The sequence below is a fragment of the Doryrhamphus excisus genome, linkage group LG7, assembly GCF_037039965.1.
Source record: "Doryrhamphus excisus strain RoL-2023G ecotype Guam linkage group LG7, RoL_Dexc_Guam_v1.1, whole genome shotgun sequence".
Lineage (NCBI taxonomy): Eukaryota > Metazoa > Chordata > Actinopteri > Syngnathiformes > Syngnathidae > Doryrhamphus > Doryrhamphus excisus.
In genome coordinates, this window is record NC_136363.1 from 3,445,291 (window position 1) to 3,462,257 (window position 16,967).

At 34.0% G+C, this 16,967-nt stretch overlaps 1 protein-coding gene across 4 annotated transcripts; it reads right to left on the reverse strand.

Annotated features, from left to right (window-relative positions):
* Positions 1-11,400: 11,400 nt before the first annotated feature.
* eomesa (eomesodermin homolog a) lies at positions 11,401-15,920 on the reverse strand. 4 transcript variants are annotated; one of them, XM_058047888.2, is made up of 7 exons: positions 15,105-15,920; positions 14,663-14,978; positions 14,296-14,450; positions 13,130-13,251; positions 12,866-13,024; positions 12,717-12,778; positions 11,401-12,636 (listed from the first exon to the last, which is right to left on the reverse strand). In XM_058047888.2, the coding sequence occupies exons 1-7, from the start codon at positions 15,346-15,348 to the stop codon at positions 11,865-11,867; spliced, it is 1,830 nt and encodes a 609-aa protein (XP_057903871.2). In that variant the 5' UTR covers positions 15,349-15,920; the 3' UTR covers positions 11,401-11,864. The 4 variants fall into 4 exon arrangements, with proteins under 4 accessions (XP_057903871.2, XP_078648040.1, XP_057903872.2 ...); XM_078791914.1 differs by having other exon boundaries at positions 11,401-11,774; positions 11,900-12,636; positions 14,663-15,920; XM_058047889.2 differs by having other exon boundaries at positions 14,663-15,024; positions 15,105-15,240.
* Positions 15,921-16,967: the final 1,047 nt, after the last annotated feature.

Consider the following 16,967-nt stretch of genomic DNA (forward strand, 5'->3'; position numbering starts at 1 on the left):
ATAGCCACCGCAGAAAGAATAATAGAGAAACCAGAAGAAATAACAACAAGGAATGTTAACACTTGATCCTATACTATGTCTTATTTATTTCTTATATGTCTTATTTTTGCCACGTCTAGGCCCAGGTATGTTGTGATTTGGGGCCTGATTGCAGGTAAAAGGTATTTATTAAATAATATATGCGTCAGGGATTCAATTTTGAGCAGTATGAACATAAACAAGAATCATAATAAACACCCGTTTAACTAAATAAGCAAACAAAAATGATAGGCATGTGTGTAGGAACATAAATGTAAAGCAGACAGAAAACAGCACAGGCAAAACAGGAAACACTTAAAAATAAGAGCATCATAACAGGAACTAAAGCATAAAATTGAAACTACACAGGCTGGTTACAATTTTCCCTAATTACGTCTACTACATTGGGTACTACAAGTGTAAAAGTGGCTATAGGGGTGTTATTTCATGTGTGGAGAGCTCTAATTATGTTAAAAAACGTATTAATAAGGTTGTAAATGTTTTTTTTATGCTCTAAAACAAAAATATTCCATTTATAAACAAAGAATCCTACTTTCACTTATCACTGTCGGGTCTGGAATCGATTAATCGCAATAATGGAAGAATTTCTATTCTGTAATATACATACTTTTTAAAATTTTAAAGCTATGATGACTTGTGCTTCTGTTATCAACACCTACAATGCAATTTAGAAGTATGGAACACTTGTTATGCCAATAAAAACGTCCAATATTATCTGATATATCTATGAATAATTAATGAATTTCATTATCACAATATGCCAAAGGACGGTATTTTTTTAATGCCCTCCCCCAGGCCATATACTTTAAATCAGATAATCCATATATCACTATTTTATGACTGTAGTGTTGACACTTTCAGTGCTCTGAGAATGAATTGTGTATATATCTCTAACCAGCAGATGGCAGTATTGTATTAACATCTTCTCGAACGGTCAGTTTCCTGCCTGCTGGTAATTCAGTGCTAAATAATTAGTCTGATGATATCCCCCGTGTAAGATTGTCTCACCTCACTGACTTTTCCAATTCAGAATGAAGTAAATATTTGTTCAATTTAAAAGCGACATGAAAATAAAAAATAAAAAATATTATTCAAAAAAACATATATATATATATTTTTATATAAAATATTTCCTTTTGTTTATTTATTTTTTATACATGTATTTATTTTTATAAATAAACAAAAGAAAATATTATATATAAAAATATATACATCTGTTTTTGAATATATTTTTTTATTTTTATATATAATATTTTCTTTTGTTTCATTATTTAGTTGTTTATAAATGTATTTATTTTTTTATAAAGAAACAAAATAAAATATTATATATAAAAATATATTTTCTTAATAATATTTTTTTAATAATATGTTTAATTTATAAATAAACAAAAGAAAATATTATATTTAAAAAATATGTATTTAACATTATTTTATTTGTTTATTTACATATATATAAATAAACAAATAAAAATCGTCTCTAATATATACATATATATAATAAGGACGATTCAATAAATACATATTTTTATACATAATATTTTCTTTTGTTTATTTATTTATTTTTTAATAAATGTATTTATTTATTATAAATAAACAAAAGAAATATTATTTAAAATAATATTTTCTTTTGTTTATTTATGTATTTTTTAAATAAATGTATTTATTTATTATAAATAAACAAAAGAAAATATTATTTAAAATAATATTTTCTTTTGTTTATTTATTTATTTTTTAATAAATGTATTTATTTATTATAAATAAACAAAAGAAAATATTATATGCACAATATATATATATATGTTTGAATAATATTTCATATTTGTTTATTTATTTTGATGTCACAAAAATATAAAAAACATATATAATTTTTGAATAATATTTTTTATTTGTTTATATATATAAATAAACACATTTTAAAAATCGTCTCTAATATATATATATATAATAAAGACAATTCAATAAATATATATTTTTATACATAATATTTTTTGTTTATTTATTTATTTTCAATAAATGTATTTATTTATTATAAATAAACAAAAGAAAATATTATATGCACAATTTATTTTATTTATATTATATTATTTTTTATTAATTAATTATTATATATATATATATATATATATATATATATATATATATATATATATATATATATATATATATATATATATATATATATATATATATATATATATATATATATATATATATATGTATGTATAAATATAAATATATATTAGAGACAATTCAATGTAAAGTTCATAGCAAACAGTATAAACCCCCATGTAACAGTAACAACTTTATGGGCATCTTACTTGAAATAGAGCTCATTTCTCACCCGCCCATCAACCCCCGGCATAATCACTCGGCAGCTCCGAAATAGAACTGCAAAGGTGGGAGATCAAACTATCACCTCTTAATTGTACCCACTGTCTTAAAGATGCTGAGAGCCTATTAGCGCACAAAGTGTGCCGTGCACCAACCCTCTGAAACGTGCATCTAAATAATGCAGTTGGGAGATGAGTCACAATTTAGACAAGTGGAAGTCAGCACCACGTTGGCATCCACCTGTGAAGGGATTATGGGATGGCGGATAAAGTTCTTCGAGACGCCAAGGTGTTGTGATGATGTGAGAAAAACTTTCGCTTCCGAAGCTGAAGACGAAAAGAAGGTTCGAAAAAAGAAGTTTGTACCAAACTTTCTGTGACTGCAGTCATGGTTAGATTTCCATCTATACATTTCTGGTAGCGGCTATCCCAGGGGTGTCCAAAGTGTGGCTCGGGGCTCTTTTTTTTTTATTGGCCTGCGGAATATTCTAAAAATATAATTTAATCAAGAATAAAAATTTTATCAAGTATTAAAAAACCTGCAAAAACTGAAAAATCAGCAATAATTTTACAAGAATAAGATCAAAATATTAAGATAAAAATATATAATAAAAATATATAATAATGAGAAAAAAATAACATCATTTTAGTGACATAAAGTTTAAATATTAAATAATTAAAAAAAATTATCTTAAGGAATTAGATGAAAATATTATGGGATTCAAGTCATAATATTACAAACATTTTTGTTGTTATTGTAAAAATCTGCATTTTACAAAAATAAGTACAAATATGAAGAGGGAAAAAAGATTAAGTGTAATGAGAAAAAGTTTAGTAGTATAAAGTTTAAAAATTTAAGATATTATATTTAATATAATTCAAAGCATAATGTAATTTAAAGTAAACTAAAAAAACAACCGCGAATATTGATTTTAAATCAATAAAGTCAAAATATTAAGATAAAAATATATGATAACATCATAACATTATGAGGAAAGTAACATAATTTTAGCGGCATAAAGTTTAAATATTAAATACATTAAAAAATTTATATTGAGGAATTAGGTGAAAATATTATCATAATATTACAAACATTTTTGTTGTTATTGTAAAAATCTGCATTAATTTTACAAAAATAAATACAAATATGAAGAGGAAAAAAAGGTGAAGTGTACCGAGAAAAGGTTTAGTAACATAAAGTTTAAATATTTAAGATATTATATTTAATATAATTCAAAGCCTAATGTAATTTAAAGTAAACTAAAAAAAACAACCGCAAAAATTGATTTTAAATCAATAAAGTCTAAATATTAAGAGCAAAAGTAATCTAATTAGAAAATATCATAATTTTTGACAATAACATAATACTTTGAGAATTTTTTGTAGTATGAAGTTGAAATATTAAAAAATCCAAAATTATTATTTTTAAGTCCTAGCATTATAAGAAATTAATTAAATTAATGAAATAAATTAATTTTTGAAAAATTGGGTTCCAGAAAAGTTATTATGCTTGTCCTAGCATTATAAGAAATTACCCCCAATAAATTGTAAGAAGGCGGCACGGTGGTCAAGTGGTTAGCAAGCAGACCTCACGGCTAGGAGACCAGGGTTCAATTCCACCCTCGGCCATCTCTGTGTGGAATTTACATGTTCTCCCCGTGCATGCGTGGGTTTTCTCCGGGTACTCCGGTTTCCTCCCACATTCCAAAAAAAAAACATGCTAGGTCAATTAGCGACGAATGTGAGTGTGAATGGTTGTTTGTCTATATGTGCCCTGTGATTGGCTGGCCACCAGTCCAGGGTGTACCCCTGCCTCTTGCTCGAAGACAGCTGGGATAGGCTCCAGCATAATCTAATTAGAAAAAGTCATAATTTTTGACCATAACATAATACTTTGAGGAATTTTTGTAGTATGAAGTTGAAATATTAAAAAATCCAAAATATTTTTTTTCAAGTCCTAGCATTATAAGAAATTAATTAAATTAATGAAATAAATAAATTTTTGAAAAATTGGGTTCCAGAAAAGTTATTATGCTTGTCCAAATATTATGGGAATAAAGTCATAATTACAATAATTACTAATTTTGTATTGGACAGTCCAAAAATGTATATATGCGGGTCCAAAAGAATCCAAGATTTGCATTGTAATTCCCAGTCTTCCCAGACTCAAGCCACCAAATAAATATTGACAGTTCCATGTTTGGACCTGCAAAGCTCTCCAGTCCTTCTGTCCCACTGGGTTCACTCGAGGTTGTTTTGTCTCGAGTGGCCAGGCTTTTGAGGGTGCCAAGAGAGAGAGAGAGCCCCCCCCATCCCCCGTCCCCCGTCCCCCGTCCCCCCTCCCCGTCAAAGTGCCAATGCATTGATTTTGACCCCATATCTTTTCCATGCGGCTGCCTCTTCATGTCCTACCCCAAAGAACACTCTGGAAACTGGGATCTTATGGGAACCTTAGTGCCCCCCCCCCCTTGAATTCAGTTCTAATCCTCGGGGACGCTGAAAGGGAAGGGGGGGGTCGTGGAGTCCAATGATTAGCATGGTGTATCCGAATCAACACAGGGTTGGGGGGTAGACGGTGGGTAAATGGTGGCGGGTGGTGGGTCGGAAGGGTGCCCCCCCCCCCGCTAGCCTCCAAAGGGAACACAGAGGTTTGAAATCAATATGCCGTTAAGTGCACCTTAGCTGCGGGATACCTTCGCTAAATATTAGGCATACACCAGTGAGTCAAGGCCCCCCCCGGTTCGAGTCCTACGCTTTCAGTCAATTATTAAAGTTGTCAAACTAAGGTTTGCCACCAGCTGCTTATTATTATCTGCTTTGTCATTTCTAAGAAACTCTGATGTTTCAAAAACATTTCATGTCAAAATTCCAGACATATTAAAATGAATATATCGGAATGTACACACCGTTTTTGTCTTATTTGGAATAAATCAAATATTTTGACCAAATACTGTATCTTGGAAAATATAGCCAATTTGTACTTCTGACTTACTTTAAATTTATTAAACCCATAAAAATGTCACTACTTTTGTTCTGGAAGAAATTTTGCATGTAGATAACCTGTTTATGACCTTCTAAATACATTTATTTTCACATAATTAGAGCTCTTGAGACATTAAATAACACCCCTATAGTTACATTTGCACTCTGATTACATAAACTATAGCCAATTTACACTTTTGCACTGAGTCAAGGCCCCCGGTTCGAGTCGTACGCATTCAGTCAATTACACCCATACAATTATTAAAATTGTCGACTAAGGTTTGCCACCAGCTGCTTATAATGATCTGCTCTGATGTAGTTTCAAAAACATTTGATGTCAAAATTCCAGACATATTAAAATAAAACTGAACACAAAATGCAGTTTTATAATGATTTTTTTTGTTATTAAAGGGGAAAAAAATCCAAACCTTTTGTTTATCACAGCAAGAAGCAGCAAAACAACATCAGACCGTCACACTACCGCCACCATATTTTACTGTTGTTTTTTTTAATGTCCCCATTACATGTGGTGTAAAAGTTTACACCACATGTAATGGGACACACACCTTACAAAAAGTTCACATTTTCAGTATTTTCTGTATTTTCTGTATTTTCTGTATTTTCTGTATTTTCTGTATTTTCTGTATTTTTAACATTTTCAGTATTTTCTGTATTTTCTGTATTTTCTGTATTTTCAGTATTTTCAGTATTTTCAGTATTTCCAGTATTTTCAGCATTTTCTGTATTTTCTGTGTTTTCTGTATTTTCTGTATTTTCTGTATTTTCAGTATTTTCTGTATTTTCTGTATTTTTAACATTTTCAGTATTTTCAGTATTTTCAGTATTTTCAGTATTTTCAGCATTTTCTGTATTTTCTGTATTTTCTGTATTTTCTGTATTTTCTGTACTTTGAACATTTTCAGTATTTTCTGTATTTTCAGTATTCTCTGTATTTTCAGTATTTTCAGCATTTTCAGTATTTTCTGTATTTTCTGTATTTTCTGTATTTTCAGCATTTTCTGTATGCTCTGTATTTTTTGTATTTTCAGTATTTCTGTATTTTCAGTATTTCTGTATTTTCAGTATTTTCTGTATTTTCAGTATTTTGAGCATTTTCAGGATTTTGAGCATTTTCAGTATTTTCAGTATTTTTTGTATTTTCAGTATTTTCTGTATTTTCTGTATTTTCTGTATTTTCTGTATTTTCTGTATTTTCTGTATTTTCTGTATTTTCTGTACTTTGAACATTTTCAGTATTTTCTGTATTTTCAGTATTCTCTGTATTTTCAGTATTTTCAGCATTTTCTGTATTTTCAGTATTTTCAGTATTTTCAGTATTTTCAGTATTTTCAGTATTTTCAGTATTTTCAGTATTTTCAGTATTTTGAACATTTTCAGTATTTTCAGTATTTTCAGTATTTTCTGTATTTTCAGCATTTTCTGTATGCTCTGTATTTTTTGTATTTTCAGTATTTCTGTATTTTCAGTATTTCTGTATTTTCAGTATTTCTGTATTTTCAGTATTTTCAGTATTTTGAGCATTTTCAGTATTTTGAGCATTTTCAGTATTTTCAGTATTTTTTGTATTTTCAGTATTTTGCAGGCACAGGGGCAATTTGCAGCCTGTGCTATTTTTTTTTAAACTGACAATACACTGAGCGATTATAGTCTTAAAGTATAATAATAATAAAATCAAACAATAGTATAAACAATAAAACTGGACATGGCCCCAGTAGGCTTTTATTATTGACATGACACAGACCGGTATCGAACATAGTACATTTTTCAGGACTTATGTTAATGTGTCAGATCATGTCAATTATTTCTCAACATGATCTGAATTTGTGGATGCATGCTGTGCGAGGTGTCTATTGATTACACGCTATTGATTACTCTACTACTTGCATGGATGGTTTAGAGAGAGAAATCTATCGATTCGAGTCTGTGCTTTTGACAATCGAGTGTTGTCGCATTTTTGTTGTCATGTCTATGAAAGAATATTGGGAAATATTATTTTAAAAAAATATGATTACTATTACGCGATTTGTATTAAAATGTAACGACTTTGTGTAATTGGTGTTGTCAAACAGTCCGAGCCATGAAAGAAGTCTTATAAAGCCACTAATTGGCTATTAGCACCCCACTTCCTGTTTGCACACTCTATAATGCTACACAGACAACCACTTCTGTTCCGTGACTTACACAAAGCCAGCGTTTATTGGTATCCGATCCGAAAGTAGAGACTGGACAGTCCGATGTTTTCTTAAGAAAAGAGGTTACTTCAAGTCGTCTCTTAATGGTTATTAGCTTTAGCATATTAGCGTTATGGTTTCTACAGCATCGGAAACATGTAATTAGTTTTGCGGGACGACCAAAAAGTCATGTAGAGCCACTAATTGTGGTGGGAAACGGCTATTAGCACCCCACTTCCTGTTTGCACACTCTATAATGCTACACAGACAACCACTTTTTGCTCCATGACTTAAAATAAACCCTAGTTTTATGTAAGTCATGGACATAAAACTAGGGTTTATTTTAAGTCATGGAGCAAAAAGTGGTTGTCTGTGTAGCATTATAGAGTGTGCAAACAGGAAGTGGGGTGCTAATAGCACTTTTGCTCCATGACTTACACAAAACTAGCGTTTATTTTAAGTCATGGCAAAAAAGTGGTTGTCTGTGTAGCATTATAGCGTGTGCAAACAGGAAGTGGGGTGCTAATATCCGATTCCCACCCCGATCAGTGGCTCTACAAGATTTTTTGGTAGTCTCACAAAACTAATTACATGTTCCCGATGCTGTAGAAACCCTAATGCTAAAATGCTAAAGCTAATAACCATTGCGAGACGACTTGAAGAAACCTCTTTTCTTAAGAAACATCGGATTGTCCAGTCTCTACTTTCGGATCGGATTCAGGATCCAACACATATGGTTGTATAGTATAGCTAAATCGCTAATCGCTTTACCGTTTATAAGTTCGTAGCAGCTAGCCGCACAACATCGGAAGTCCTTCTAAGCACTCGGGAGTGTGACCAACCACAACGGAGTGGGCGTGCCTGGAGGCGGGACGTGGGTGGAATACATTAAAAGAGACCGATTTCACGAGAATCAAGAAATCCAAAAAAATACAGCTGAATAGGTGCAGATTCTGGAAGAACTAGAAAGCTTTCTGTGCTGTTATTGTGTGTAGCTGTTTTATTTTTTATTTTTTTTATTTTTATTATTTTATACAACACGGTAGAAAGGAAACCGTCCTCCTCTAACATACGATTTGCTGACATCAGTGCAAACATTTTTTATACTGCAGGCTGCAAAACCCCAAGAGCCTTTTTTTTTTTTTTTTTTTTTTACAGCTTTTCCTGAGAGGCGGGGACAATCTACCTTACAGGAGGAGGTGTTAATTGCACTTAGGCTCTTCCTCTTGTTAAGGAGTCTGACAACAGAATTAATTAGAATTCCAGCATGCAAATTAAGTCAAACTGAGTTTCATTTATGAGGAGATGATTGGATGTTAGCATTTTAATATATTTGTTGAATATTAATATTAAAACTACTATTACATCCTGTGTTTAACATGTAACTGGTTACCAATGTTATTAATAGTAAAGGAAAATTGTTTTGTAGTAGTAAAGTTAATAGAAATAATAATTTATTATTAATGTAGAAAAAAATCCAAATTTACATGGCCCCGTGTTTGGGACTCTAGCAAACTACAGTGAGAGCCATTATATTATACACATGAATGGCATGTGAACATTCGTAAGCTGAATTTTGCCATTACATCTAGCATAAAAATAACATTTCCGAAAAAAAGAACATTCTCGCTGCAGTAAAAAATGGTGGTGGTAGTGTAATGGTCTGAGGGTGTTTTGTTGCTTCGGCACCTGGAAGACTTGCTGTGATAAATGGAACCAAAAATTTTGCTGTCTATCAAAAAATTCCAGAACATCTTAGCAACAGTAAAAATATGGTGGTGGTAGTGTGATGGTCTGGGGCTGTTTTGCTAATTCAGGACCTGGAAGACTTGCTGTGATAAATGGAACCATGAATTCTGCTGTCTACCAAAAATATCCCACAAGCAACAGTAAAATATGGTGGTGGTAGTGTAATGGTACGAGGGTGTTATGTTGCTTCAGGACCTGGAAGGCTTGCTGTAATAACCAGGAATTCTGCTGTCTACAAAAAAATTCCAGAACATCATAGCAACAGTAAAATATGGTGGTGGTAGTGTGATGGTCTGGTGCTGTTTTAGTGATTCAGGACTTGGAAGACTTGCTGTGATGAATGGAACCATGAATTCTGCTGTCTACCAAAAAAATTCCACAATATCATAACAACAGTAAAATATGGTGGTGGTAGTGTGATGGTCTGAGGGTATTTTATTTGCTTCAGGACCTGGAAGACTTGCTGTGATAAATGGAATCAGGAATTTTGCTTTCTAGCAAAAAAAAAATCCAGAACATCATAGCAACAGTAAAATATGGTGGTAGTGTGATGGTCTGGTGTTGTTTTAGTGATTCAGGACCTGGAAGACTTGCTGTGATAAATGGAACCATGAATTCTGCTGGCTACCAAAAAAATCCCACAACATCATACCAACAGTAAAATATGGTGGTGGTAGTGTGATGGTCTGGGGCTGTTTTGCTGCTTCAGAACCTGGAAAACTTTCTGTGATAAATGGAACTATAAATTTTGCTGTCTACCAAAAAAATTCCACAATATCATAACAACAGTAAAATATGGTGGTGGTAGTGTGATGGTCTGAGGGTATTTTTTTTTTTGCTTCAGGACCTGGAAGACTTGCTGTGATAAATGGAACCAGGAATGTTGCTTTCTACCAAAAAAAAAAATTCCAGAACATCATAGCAACAGTAAAATATGGTGGTGGTAGTGTGATGGTCTGGGGCTGTTTTGGTCTCAAGGCCACACTTGTTATCCTTAAAAGCATGATGTCTCGATCTTGAACATTTTTCGCTATCTTTCTATCATTCTTGGCTTTTCCAAAAAAAATAACTTTGACTATAATTTCAATAGTCTCATTGAAATGAATAGCAATTTCTTGACTCAGGAGATAGAATGGATGTTTCTCAGCATGATGGTTGCTGGTTCGATCCTTGATCTTGCTGTAAGCATTCAACTAATTTTGTGAAAATTAAAATTTTTTTTTTTTTTTTTTTACATTTAACGTAACATCTAAAATTCTGCTCATTGTGTGCACGGTGGCTTGTCTCCAGTGGTTGCTTGTTCGATCCTCAGTTGATGAGTATATTTCAACATTCATTCTACATTTCAGTCAGCCCAGTTCAAAGTACTTAAATAAATGAATTTATGCATACTTAAAAAGTTCTTTAAAAAAGTCCTAATAACTTAATTATGTCAAGTTCAATTTAGTTAAATTGACTAAAGTTTAACTTTGACTAAGTTCAAAGTTAAATTGGTATAAGTATAGTTAACTTTTTAATTAAAACTAAAATTTTTAATTTAATTTTTTTTTAAAGTTGTACTTATAAATGTTGATTATCTGTTATTATCTGTCTTTTCAGTTTATTTAACTTGTAATTTTTGATTCATTTTTGCAAACTTGTGTAACCTACTTAAAATAATTCATAGTTACTTATATATATATAAAAAAAAGTATCTATTAAACATAAATAAATCAAACCAAGAATTAATTAAATTTAATTAAATCAACTCCAAATATTAAAGCTCTGATATTAATACTCAAATTTTTCAGAGTTTATGAACTAAAAAAAAAAAATGTGGCCTCGATTTTTTTTCGAGTTGTGTTAACTTATTCGGGTTTACAATGCACGGATTTAACATAAAAAAAAAATGTAAAAAAAAAAAATAGTTGATATTAGCATCTTTATTCAAGCCTAAGTCTTCTTTGATTTGAGTCATGAATACGTTGAATAACAACCAGTACCAATTCATTCCAAATATGGTCAATACAGCATCATGTTATGCAAGACTCCAAACTGCTCATTTTTTTTTATTTTTATTTTTTTATTTTTTTTAAGATGCGTTATATATAAAAAAAAAATAATCCAGCTGCTTTACAAAAAGCGTCTTTATTTATCCATTTAATAACACCTCCATGAAGACAATTTGTACAAGATACATCACATTCTAAAGTGCACAAATACTGTACAACGGAAAACGACTTAAATACGCAAGAAGGTTTCGAGGTGAGGGGGGGTCAGGGTGAGTAAAGAAGAAATCACAATTTTTTTTTTTTTTTTAAAAAGGAAAAATGTATTTAAAAAAAAAAACGGACATGTTTGTTCAAAAGCCAACAATCCAATCACTATGCATGTTTCTGTTCAGGTATGTGAGAAGCCTGGGGAAAATAACGTTGTGCAGCTTGCTTGGGGATGTGTGAGGGGGTGGGGTGGGGTGGGGGGGCGCAACACTAAGCTTTGGCACCTTTAGAGAAAAAAGAGAAGAAAAAAAAAAAGACATTAACAAGGAATGAAGAGCAATTATTGATAGATTAGTAAATAAAAAATGGCAGTCTTAGGGGCTTGTGTAGAAAGCATAATAACCCATGCCTTTTGGGTTGTCCTTATTGTAATCCTCCGAAGTCAAGTCTTCGCACTTGATGGTCGGAGAATTCTCCGTGCTCGATCCCCCGGGGGACATCCTGCGTCTCTTACACACCATGGAATACACGCCGGAATCGCTGGAATCCACCGATTTCAGCGAATGTGACGTCTCGATCCAAGTTGACGCAGATGCGGCGGTTTCTTCCTGGAGTTTGTCTTTCGTGGTCGGTATCTGGTCCTCCGGGAATGTCGGCGGACTCGGACGTGGGGACCACGGAAGCCCCGTGGTCATTTTACGTTGGTATGAGCTTCTGGTGCCCCATCCGGCCGCCATGGACGCGAAAGCCGAATCCGGGTAGTAGCTTAGAGCGTGGGACGTCTGTAGGGAAAGTGGTTTGATCCCGTAGGATAGAAGACTACTGGTTGAATAGTCGTTCTCGTAGGAGAGATCCAGCTTATTGGAGCCGGGTTGTTGAACCGGGGGGACGAACCAGCGTTGGGCGGCGGAGGCGGCGGCGGCGGCTGCGGCACCGGCGGAGTCGTCGCTCTGCGGGGACAGTAAGGTGTTGGTTTGGGGGACGGCGCGTTCGCTGCTGTAGAAGCGGTTCTGCGGCAGGTTGTTGACAAACTGGTCCTGGAAGAACGGCTGCATGGCGTAGCGAGCGCCGGGAACAATTTGGGTGGATCGGGGCGAGTCTGTCGGGGACGGGGTCAACCTATCACTCTCGGGGGCAGTGTACATTCTGCGGGAAATAAAACCACATTCCAAATCAGAATTCCGACCTCAAAATTATAAACATAAACTCAATGAGGGAAAACCTACGAGTCATAATTATCCCGAAATCCTTTGGCAAAGGGATTGTGATCGATCTTCAGTTGTGTGATCTGGCGGGAAAAAAACAACATTCCGAGATCAGCAACACACACAAAATTCCATTCGAATCCATTTAAGCAACAAATAAAAACTCTTACATCCGTGTTCTGGTAGGCAGTAACCGCTATAAACTGGTTCTCCGGGAACGTGAAGGTTTGGGTTCGAGCCTCGTTGCTCATGTCCTCCACCCCGTCCTCCGTCACCTCCACAATGTGGAGTCGTGGTTGGTATTTATGAAGAGACTGCAAGACTATCATCTGGAAAAAAGGAAATTAAAACTTTATTTAAGAATGGAGTTGAGTTTTTTTTGTAATTATTATTATTATTATTTTTCTTAGAATAAACAAAAACCAGCATCGCACCTGTGTGTTGTTGTTGTTGGCACCTTTGTTGTTGGTTAGCTTCAATTTCCCGAAGGAGATTTCTTGTCTCATCCAGTGAGCGCCCGTGTTTGGGGATTCAGGGTGAACGTACATTTTGTTACCTGCAAAATGCATGTTTTGTTTTAATTATTATTATTATTATTTTTCATTGATTTAATGCATCATGAAATAATGCATTTGATTCTACATTTTAGTCATAAAACAAAACAAAAAAAAGTACATTTTGGCAATTGATGCACCACTATCATTTTGGTAACATAATAATAATAATAATAATAATAATAATAATAATAAATATTGGCAATTCATGCACCACTATCATTTTAGTAGAATTTAATTTGCACGTTTTTTAATTTTTTTAATTGATTTAATACATCAGGAAATAATGTATTTAATTCAACATTTTAGTCATAAAAATAAAAATAAAGTAAATATTGGTCAGTCATGCACCACTATAATTTTGGTAATATAATAATAAATATTGGCAATTCATGCACAACTATCATTTTAGTACAATTTGCATGTTTTTTATTTATTATTGATTTTTTTCCATTGATTTAATGCATCATGGAATAATGCATTTAATTCTACATTTTAGTCATAAAACTAAAAAAAAAAAAAGAGTAAATTTTGGCATAATAATAATAATAATAATAAATATTGGCAATTCATGCACCACTATCATTTTAATACAATTTAATTTGCACGGTTTTTATTTTTTATTGATTTTATTTCATTGATATAATGCATTTAATTCTACATTTTAGTCATAAAACTAAAAAAAAAGTAAATATTGCAGCACTATCATTTTGGTAATATAATAATAATAATAATAAATATTGGCAATTCATGCACCAGTATCATTTTGGTAATATAATCATAATAATAATAATAAATATTGGCAATTCATGCACCACTGTCATTTTAGTGCAATTAAATTCTCTAATAATTATGTTTTCTATTACTGTTTTCAATTTTAATGTTTAAATTCGTTGAATTTTAACATTAATTAACATTTTTTTAATTAATTGAATTGAATTAAATTAAATTAATTCACTCTGTTAAAAAAAACGGTTCCCCACAAATAAATATCGATTAAAATACCCGTGTATATATGGAAATATATATCGAATATTCATGCCTACCTTGCATATTATTGTCCGCTTTCCCGCAAGTGACCCACTTTCCTCCTTGAAAGCGCCAGTGGTTCGGGTCGGCCAGAACAATTTCTACAAAGACGTTGTAATGGGCCGTGAGGTTGAGTCCGGTGATGTTGAAGCTCAGGAACGGGAACATCCGTCTGGCAACAAAATCAAATAAAAAAATAATTAAATTAACAGTTAATAAATACATATTAATACTTTTCTGAAGTAATTTATTAAGATTTGACTGCTGTCATAACGAAATGTATCGAATTTCGCGTAATTATGTGCGTAATTATGTGCGTAATTATGTGCGTAATTATGTGGCCCGTGCGTAAAAGTACAGGAATATTAAAACGGTTTCGCTCACCTGCCCTGTTTGGTGATAATCATCTCGGTTTGATGCCGGTGGAACTTGAGCCACAGAGGCCGGTTACAAAGATACACCTGCGCCCTGGGGCCTGCGCCGGAACCGGGAAGACCCATGGAACCGATACCGGTGCCGGGATAGGACGGATACAAGCACCCGGGCCCTTGACCGAACTGGTACCCGCCGCTGCTGAACTGACTCCGGGCGGTGCACACAGCGGGAGAGGAGAAGCCGGTGGGCGGGAGTACGGATCCGTAGTGAAGCGAAGCCGGATACCTTGACCCGGTGGTTCCGGTGTACACGGATCCGGTTTGCCCTGCGTACGGAAACAGGGAACACGGACTAGCCATGTCGGAACTCGCCTGAGAAGACGAGATGAAATACCGATCAGAACCGAGTTCGTCTAAGTTGTACCGACGCCCGGTACTCAGCTCGTCCTCACCGAGCACCGGGGAGCCTTTTCTCCCGTCGGGCCCGGTTTTTGCGAAGGTGTCCCCGTCTGGGTCACCCAGCATCCCGTTCCCTAGGTACTTTTTAGGCGCGCTGTTGGACTCCGAGTCAGCCCGGTCCACTTCTTGGTACTCGAGTTGCGACGCCGGCCTCGGGCTGTCGTTGACGCTGTCCGAGGTGGAAAGGTTGTAGAAGGTTTTGGGTAGCGAACTCGGGAGGATGTTCTCCAACTGCATGGTTCCACAATAATTTAAGAGTCCGGTGGGTCAAAGCGAGGCGCCTTGCTCGGTTGCCTCCCTCCGGAGTCAGTGATGGGAGGGGTTTGAACACCTTTCTTCTCTCTGGTGATCTGATGGGATGGACATCTGACTCTCAGAGGCTCTTATAAGATGAAGTCCTCTGCACCGCTAAAAAGGTTGGAAGCGTGATGGGAGGAGCTTGAGGGGGACTCGAACCCTCTTCACCCAGCCAATGGCTGCGCTCCTTGATCCGATTCAATTTAAAATCAACACTCGTTCCTTTTTGGTTTTTCGCATCCTTATTTTCAATAAAATGCGCATCATGCAGAAGTTCACGTGCAGAATTCCGTTAAAATTTACTATAAAATAAACAAACCCGAAAATTGCGTTAAAATGGAAGCAATTCTAAAAGCTTTAACTTCACCACTTTGTTCTAATACTTTGCCACTCAAGTTCGGCTTACACTCAGGGGCCACATAGTCCACGCAGTGACACTTTACACCCACTCCAAACGGAACCACACACAGCAAACACTGAGACAATTACGCACACACACACATACAAATCACCACATGTGCACCTTGTTGCGCATAATTGCAACAGGTATTTCCGTTGATTTCGGCTTAAAAAAAAGTAATTTAAATTACATTTTAAATTTTTGTAGCACACGGCAGAATTAATACATTTTTATATTTGAATTAATTTTATTTAAAAAGCATATTAAAATATTCACATACGTATTTTTCAGTCGGAATAATTTGTAACTCCAACAATATGTTATAAATGTTATTTTATATTGATTTCATTAAGCCTGTTCGTATTAATAAAGAAAAATGACAAAAATGACAATTTTAATTTTAAAATAAAGGAATGATGCTAAATTAAAACCGAACATAATAGAGTTCTATTTTTAAATTCCAAACTGATTTAACCGAGTTAATACAAACATTTGAGACATTTTTGTCACAGGAAAATATATTAAAGGTAGAAACAGGTCAATATAGTTAAAATTTAATTGTTGTTTTATAAAGTTTTTTGTGTATTTGCATTATAACACACATGAAATATATTATTACGGTAATTTCCTACCTTAAATGGCTCTGAATGCATACCACCTCGAATAGGGGAAACAGCGACCTCCAGCGGTTGCTTGAGGTAACTGCTGCCATATTTATATACCAGAGTAGCTGTATCTCACTTTGCGTCATTTTAAAATGATTATTATTAAAATAGGAAGAATTAATTTAGGATAGGGGATGAATTTAAGGAAAACTGGGAGAGAGAAATCTGTGAAAAGCAGAGAGGAGGATCTCGGCTGGAAGCAGATTGGCTCCTGCCGTAAACGGGACTTGAAAGCCGGCTGCAGGGAAACGTCAAGGGACCGGAGCTAATTGCACAGCACACCGACTGTCAATCAAAAACGGAGCCCCCCCCCCCTTCCCGAACGTTCAACAACCGAGACAAAGCATCGTCTCCGATCCAATTTGAATGTTTTGACTGGTCTCTCGGCACAATGTCTCACTTCTGTACAGATGTGTGTTGATTTTTTTTTTTTTTCCCAAAATTATTATCTCGCCTCCATTTTTTTTTGCAAAACAAGATTTCCTCAGAGAATC

Excerpts from the sequence above, each read along its gene's own strand:
- eomesa (XM_058047887.2), bottom strand. The coding sequence starts at position 15,348 with ATGCAGTTGGAGAACATCCTCCCGAGTTCGCTACCCAAAACCTTCTAC. Across the intron at positions 12,779-12,865 it reads CTGCCTACCAGAACACGGAT|ATCACACAACTGAAGATCGA; the intron begins GTAAGAGTTTTT and ends TTTTCCCGCCAG. Across the intron at positions 12,637-12,716 it reads TTTCGGGATAATTATGACTC|AATGTACACTGCCCCCGAGA; the intron begins GTAGGTTTTCCC and ends TATTTCCCGCAG.